Source organism: Tupaia chinensis, unplaced genomic scaffold (assembly GCF_000334495.1).
Source record: "Tupaia chinensis unplaced genomic scaffold, TupChi_1.0 Scaffold000443_1, whole genome shotgun sequence".
NCBI classification, from domain to species: Eukaryota; Metazoa; Chordata; class Mammalia; order Scandentia; family Tupaiidae; genus Tupaia; species Tupaia belangeri.
In genome coordinates this window covers 2,351,592-2,359,728 of record NW_006159948.1, presented here as the reverse complement: position 1 = coordinate 2,359,728, position 8,137 = coordinate 2,351,592, and the positions used below count along the sequence as shown (strand labels likewise).

Below are 8,137 nucleotides of genomic sequence, written 5' to 3'. Positions count from 1 at the left end.
AGAGAGAGAGAGAGAGAGAGAGAGAAGGAGTTAGAGTGCTACATAGTATCCCTGCTCCTTTTAATGATGAATAAATAGGAGAAAGAATGAACCATGGATCATTTGAGCACTACAGTCCATAGTTTCAAGTTGTTTCTTCCATTATATCTTGGATGTGTCATGGTTTATTATAATAATATATACTTCTTTTTGTTCCTTTCCCCAGAAGGACTTACTCTTGCCTGCCCCTAAGATTTGTTTTGAGTGAAGTTATTTTTCTATTTTTGTGAAATTCAGAAATGTGAAATTCAGAAATGTGAATTTGTTTTTCAATTATCTTATTCCATTTTATTTAGAATTTTTAATTTAATTAATTTACTTATTTATTCACTAGTTTTAATTTGACTAAAGAGAGACATAGAGAGAGAGGGAAAGTGAGAAAGTCACCAAGTTCAAGATTCAAACCATGGTCAGGCAAGTGGGAGTCCAAGACCTTACAGGTGGGCAAAATGGTTACGTCGCTCAACTTCCACAAAATTGACTGTGGTTCAAGTCTCTGTCTCTCTGGCAAGCTCATACACCTTATAGCAATAATCTTTGTGAAAGAAAAAAAAATCGTGCTAATCAATTTTAATAATGATGATTACAAGAAGACTGATGAAACTAACCTATCTAAAAGGAATTTAACTAGCAAAAATGAATGCATATTTGTTGTTAATGATATACTATATTCTGGTAAGCATCTCTCATCTCTTTTCATTTTTTTATTTATCCAACTAACTTTATTATGTATTCATTACTTGCAAGATTCTCTTAATTATGATTCTGTTTTGTCTATTGAATTCACAAAATAGGTGAATATACAAGTGACAAAATAACCAGTATTGATTAAAAATACTAATATTTTCAATTAAATATTAAAAATAATGACTTTGCAATTTTTGAATTATATATGCTAGTATTATGAATAGAATCATCAACTTCATTGATTGTAGAGTTTACTTAAAAAGGTGAACTAGAAGATAAAATTCCCATAGGCTTTGAACAACGATTAGAGAGATGTAATATTTCTTCCAGATATCCTAGAATATTTATAAGCTCAGCTCTGCACAATGTGTTCAGAGAAATGTGATTAGGTCACATTGATGGAGTGTGTGTTGATAAAGTGTGGGAGAGTGGTGGGAAGAGGGACTGGAAAGAGGGCAGAGTTAAGCTATTAATGGTCATTAAGATATATTAGGAGGCCTTCACTGGGAAGGGGAATTGTTTGAGATTTTAAATGAGTGTCTCCTTTTAAAAAGCATTTGCTACAAGTAAAAGAAACTATATTCCAAAACGGCTTGACCAATATGAATCATTACTGAAGCAAAGTCCAGAAGTAAAATAATCTAGGTTCTGTTTTTCAGTGTTTCTCCTGGTGTTTTCTTTTTGTATGTGAGGATATAATTTCAGGCCATATGCAAGCAGGAGGCAGTATTCCTCATATGAAAAGTCCGGAGGCAGAGGGGTTTGCTTCAAGAAACTCCGTAAGAACTTTGCCAGATGTGTTTCTTCACACCACTCCTTGTTTCTCCTGGTCAAAGTCAGATTGCACACTCCTTCCTGAATCCTTTACTTTCAACAGGGATCAAAGAGCTGTAGATTAATCAGATTCAACTCTGAAACCTAGGGCATGGTCATGTTCATTAACAATTGACTATGTGTAGAAGAGGAAGTATACACAAAAATCCAATTATTGTAGGGAGAAGAGAGGGCAGAAAAGCAACTGTGAGGGCAATGATCGACAGTTACTTACATTCATTTATATTTATTTCATTTCCACTTATTAAAACCAAAAATGACTTTACTCTACTCAATAAGACAATGTCATGGACTACTAGTTCTTACATCCAATCCAAGCCCAGAATATTAACAAGTAAAGTACTCCCTCTTAGTCCAGATGACTCATGAATGATACTGCCATGTTTTAAGTAGTTCTCAGGTGATGCCTACTGTGAAAACAGACAGCCTTGTGGCCAGCAGACGTTGTAGTGACGATGTCACTGGACTCCCACATGTCTGGCCACAGTTTGAGTCTCAGATTGGGTGATGGGGAACTCATGCGGGACATGTATGCATACGTGCCCAAGTCCCCTGGAGGAGAATGGAGGAGAAGGGATTGCAACATGGAAATCCCCCTGGGGGTGATTTCCTGAGGGTGATTTCTCACTTTTCCTCTGTCTCTCTCTCTCTCCCCTCTCTCTCTGGCAAACACATGTGCCTTAAGGCAAAAATCACTTAAAAAAAAAAAGCAAACAGCCTTAAAATGACCAAACAGGAGAGAATTAAACACCAAAATAAGAAATAAACTCATATAAATTATACTCTTTTATTATAATAGACAGCATATTTGTTAAATTTCATCCATATCTAAATGGTTTATTTATGTCAAATACTATAATCAGTTAAAATCATGACCTTGGAATTCCCTGCTTGAGCAAGTCTAGGAAGGAGGCTCACATGAAATATTTTGAAAACATCTCATCAAAAAACAGCCAGTCTAGAGACCGACAGATGGCATAATGTTTACGTCGCTGGACTCACACATAGCTCACCATGGTTCAAGTCCCAGACCCAGCGACTTAAACTCACACTGGGTGTGTGTGTATGTGTGTGCATGCCCAAAATCCTAAGAGGAGAATAGAGAAGGGATTGCAACATGGCCATCCTCCTCAAGGGTGATTTCTCTGTTTCTGTCTGTAAGTTTAAACAGCCTATAGCAAAAATCTCTCTTAAAAACAAAACAAAAACAAAAAAAACAGCCAGTCTAGTCCTTCCTGAGGTAGCACTTCCATAACGGGAACTTTTTTTTTGGACCAGACCTATAAGTAGTAGAACCATGTAGTCTAAAATAAACATGAGTAGAAAAATGAAGGGTGATCTGCCAATTTCTGATCCTACTTGGCAGGAACTCTTGTGGTATAAATTTGTCAGAATGCCTATTAGGAAACTTACTGCTACTCTTCAAATTAACTGTTTTATTTTCAGACAAAAATTGGTAGATTTGGAATTTGCGACAGGTATCTAAAAAAAAAAAAGAAAGAAAAGAAAAAACAGAGCAAATCTTTGATCTGATATCAGATTCAATGAATTCATTTGAAGAAAAAATATCCCTGGTTCCTCCATTTTTAGTTAGACAGGTAAGGAAGAAAACAAAAGGATGCATATTCTATGAGACAAATAAATTTAATATGAATACTATTTTTTCTGTCACTCTCCAAGGTAGTACAATATAAATACTACCCAGATGGTTGCTGAGATTGACTTTGAAGGGGATAATTGTAAAGTCAAGGTCAGACGTCCTTAAGTTGACCGGTAGAAGCTTGATCCATAGACTGGTCTGTAACAAGAGGACTGGCAGCTCCCAGAAGCCACATAGGTTGGGCGGCAGAATCTGGATCCATAGCCCACGGATGGGAAGCCACACACTCCATAACCCAGAGGTTGGAAGCCATTGGGTCCACAGCCCAGGGAGTAGCTGCTTCTTGATCCATAGCCCAGGGAGCAGCAGCTGCGGGACCCAAAGGAAAGAGATCGAGCATAGGTTGTCTGGCAGGGATTGCAGAGCTTGTGTGTCCTTGGGCGGTAGCAGGATGTCTGGCAGGGACTGGACAGTACGCAGGACGTCTCGCAGCAGGTGGGCTTACAGCAGGTCTCCTGACAGCCTCTGTAGAGAGTGGAGCCCAGCTGGCAAGTGCTGGGAGAGCAGAGATCAGTCCTGTAGATCAGGTTGCGGGGATAAGAGCCGCAGGAAAATCCTGGGTACTTCAGGTAGCTCCCAAAGGCACGGGAGGAGATGTTTCCAGAGCAGTAGGTGTAGGGCATGTTTGCAGTAGAGTTAAGTGGGAAGAGGCTCTGATGTCCTTGTCTATTCACAGTGATGTTTATATACCCTCTCTTCTAAGGGTGATGCACTGTCAGAGACCCTGCCCATTCTTCTGTATGCCTTTTCATGAAATGACTAACTAACCAAGGTTATAATTACAATTGCACACATTCATGTGTTCTTAACTGTGCTTTAATCACTTTGGTTTATAGGAACACTCTGCTTCCTTCTTTTTAGTATTTGTTTTCTTTTTCTTTTTTCTTTTTTTCAGAAATAAGGTGTGGTTTGCTTTCAGACATGTTGGTCATGAATATTGTGCCTACCCTCCCCTCTTCATCAAATTTGTGAATTTTGACTACGAGTTTGTAAATTCTGACCAGCATTGTATAGCTAACAGTCATCTGTGTTCACCCCCCCACTTATTCACATACATTTTATTGGGCAGTGACCATGTGCAAAACATTTAAAAGTGTGGTATAATTTAATTTCTGTAACAATCTTATGAAACAGTAATTGCTAAAACCAATTTAGAAATGAGGTCATGGAAGCTTGGAGAAGTTATGTAACCTCCAGGTAACAGAGCAAACAAGTCATGAACCCTATGTCATAACCCATGTGTACCTGTCTTCAAAATTAGCAGGAAGCATGATGCTATACTGACAGTTGAATGGCTTATCCTTTCTTTTCCCCAAACCACATGAACAATTGGGTACAAACATGAAAAAATAACAATTCCAACTGACAATATTTTTATTTTATCTGATACATCTACTGGGATATTCTTACGCCTTTTATAAAGTCTAAGATCAGTGCCAGAAATAAGAGCTTTTCAGTTGTTTCTGGTTATTTATTTATTTATTTATTTATTTTAGTATTCAAAGTTACCATGGAAATGCTTGTTACAAATGATCTTCTTTAACCCTCTCATTTAGCTTATCATCGTTATGCAACTTGTGCTTTATTCACCATAGAGTTAGTTATTGGATTCTTTTCCAGTGTGAGTCAGAGAATTCTTTGGCAAGCACTTGACTATCACAGGGAATAATTGTTAAAAACTGATACACTTTTAGTGAGTTGACTACCAATGAAATACATTTGCAAAAACTTGAATTTTAATAGTATGCTAACCTTTGCCAACTCAGTTGGGAGTGAGAAATCTGACACCTTGGAGAGTGATTCATTTCACTCCCTGCTGAGCTTCTCTTTTGCTCATCCTTCTAGAAAGACAAAGCAGCATAGGACTTACTACCTTCATATTAAGTAGTTAAAATTATCCTTATCACTATAAAAAGTCAATGGTATAAAGAAAAGTCTTTGAATTAGAGATATCTTTTCTTCTTTTTTTTTTCCTACTTATTATCTATCCAATTTCTCTGCTTTAAAGCATCTTTTAGAAAATGGAAAGCAAAAAAGCTATTGATGTATTGTGATCTCTTCAACCTGATGAAACAATGGTAGATGATTATTTTTTTCTTAAATCTCCTGAAGTATTTCCTTATCCAGTGGAATATTCTGCTTCTTGTTTTGCATACATGTTTCTACGAAATGTATTGTTCATTTTTTAAGGAATTGTTTAATTTTATTTATTCATTATCACTTTTTTTTTTAATTTGACCAGAGAGAGACAGAGAGAGAGAAAACAAGAAAGCAAATCACCAGGTCTGGTACTTGAATTGCGGTTGGCCATGTGGGAGTCCAGCACCTTAACCACCATGCCATCTTCTGCCTTCCCCTTTTTTCAATTACTCCAAATTGTTCTCATCCCTCAAAATCAAAAATAAGCTCCCGATGTCTGACACATGTTCATACCAGCTGGGCTCTAGCATTTTAAGGACATGGATCTCAGTATTTTATAAGCTAGTTCATCCAGGTGAGTGTATATACACATACACACACACACACAAACAGACACACACACTATGGAGGTATTTTAAGGGATGTCTTGTAAAAGTAGGGTGTGCAAGATAAGTAAGAGTCAAACAGGGGAGCTACATCAAATTATTAATGTTTTAAATTTTTACTTTCATCCAAAGTAAATATATACAGGTGGAAATTTGTCTTTTCTCCCAAAGTTATCTTTAATAAAATGTTAAATGAAGACAAAGATCTTGTTCATAACAAAACATAATTTCCAAGTTAATTGTAATCAGTAAGCCAGGGTCTATGACACTAGTGAGCTACCTAGAAAATCAGCTTAAGAGTAGAAATCAAGGGACCAGCAGTTGATGTAATGTCTATGTCACTGGACTCCCATGTAATTGACCACGGTTCAAGTCCCAGACCCAGTGCTTAAACTCATGCCAGGTGCTTGTGCATGTGTGCCCAAGATCCCGAGAGGAGAATGGAAGAGAAGGGATTACAGTGTGGCCATCCCCCCTGGGGGATAATTTGTCACTTTCTGTCTCTGTCTCTCTGTCTTTCTGGTGAGTGCATGTGCCTTATGACAAAAAACTCTCAAAACAAAAACAAAAACAAAGAATAGAAATCAAAATTTTAATGTGTATATTTTCTGAAAAAACTATTCTTTCTTTCTAGAGAGAGAGGGAGACAGAAAGAAAAGAGACAAAAAGAGATTGAGAAAGAGAGATATACAAGCGCCCTCAGCAGAGATTCATGTTGCAATTCCATCCTCAGCCTTTCAGCCTGCCAGGATCACAGGCACACATATGCACCCAGTATGTATGAATCAACCTTGAAACAGAACCCTGATTATCCATGTGGCTTCCAACATTGCAGAGCATTGCGTTACTGCTGTGCCACTGTGGCTGGGCCCTGAACAATTTTTATTGTCTTGTGTGTAAATCTATGCTTGTCTTTCCATTACACAGAGCAACAGGATCAGAGAGACCATAACTGGAGAGAGGAGGTCAGTTAGCTTAGCTATAGGTCTGGGTATGACTTTAAATCGCAGCGGTATCCTAATTATGGCTTATTTCCAACACATTATGGATGCTAAAACCACTCTTATCCTAACCAGACACTTTCATTGACTAAAATTCTTTATGGTGACCAGTATGTGCCAATTTCCCTGAAACATTGTGGCTCCAAAGGACTTTAATTAGTTTACCTCTATTCCTATAGGCACACTAATGTTCTTATTTTACTTGGGAAATTTCTAACAGTCTCTATCCCCATTATTAATTTCAGTTTATTCTATAGTTTCTCAAACAGTATGCATTTAAAAAACACAAATGAGAACAATTTTTGAAAATTAAAATATTCCTGCCCTCCTTTTTGAACTTTAGATACTATTCTAAAAATGGACTTAACTACACTTTTTAAAAACTGAAATTGACCATATATTTTAGTTAAACAATGCAACATATTTCTAATCTTTTATATACAGATAGCATATAAAAAATGAAATGAGGATCCTAGTATGGCACCCTGAGAAAACCTTATTTAAGGAATTGGCAAAGGAAGAGGGTCACAAAAGATCTAGAAATAGATAAGGAGGTCACAAAGGCCAGTTAAAACTGTGTTACAAATAAAGGACATTGGTAAGAAAGTATCCAGTGTTGTTTAAATTAGTTGTCCCCCTGCATTTTAAGCAAGGCACTGCTATCAGTGTGTGTGTATGTGTGTGTATTTGTGTATACTTAGAAAAGGTCACAATTTCAATAGGGCATAATGGTTACTAAATAAACACTTATTACTCTGGACCACACTGCCCAATTTTTTTTTTTAATTTTGTTCATTTAATTTTCTTCCATACATTCAATCACATTATTATTATGTCTTACAAAATGGATATTTCAACAGGTGAACATTTCTCCCTAGTACAGTTAATGAAACTATGAAATATCTTCAACAGGTAATAGCACACCTCTTTGTGCCATTAATGCTTTGCCTCCCTATCCCTCCCCCCAAGTGTCCTTCTTCAGACCCTCTTCTTTCACACACTCTATATCTGGTATTTACGTCTATATACTGTGTTTCTATATCCTTTAGTCAATTAGTTTAAATGCATCTATCTAGCTTTCAAATTCCACATTAAGAAGGTATTGTGGAATTTGAAAGCTAGATAGATACATTTAAAGTCAATAATGCAAGCTCACATTGGAGTCCAGGCACTGTGGTGGGGAGTAAAGAAGAAGAGGTTGCTTAACTGGTGGATCTATTCCTAAAGGAAGCATGCCTTGATCTGTCTCTGGAAAATTATTGGAAATATGCTAACGGTCTTTTGTTAGTGACTTTGGAGAAAAGTATGCCACAGTTCATTAAAGTTAATCACTTGGGTTTTTCCATAGGGCCCTTAAGCTAATATACAAAGCTGAATAAAGTTTTAGGTCC

The 8,137-nt window shown here is 36.9% G+C and overlaps 1 protein-coding gene across 1 annotated transcript; it reads right to left on the bottom strand.

Annotated features, from left to right (window-relative positions):
* Nucleotides 1-3,321: 3,321 nt before the first annotated feature.
* On the bottom strand, nt 3,322-3,843 carry LOC102470315 (keratin-associated protein 13-1). The gene has a single exon (XM_006155270.1). It carries the CDS (start codon nt 3,841-3,843, stop codon nt 3,322-3,324), a length of 522 nt encoding a protein of 173 aa, XP_006155332.1.
* Nucleotides 3,844-8,137: the final 4,294 nt, after the last annotated feature.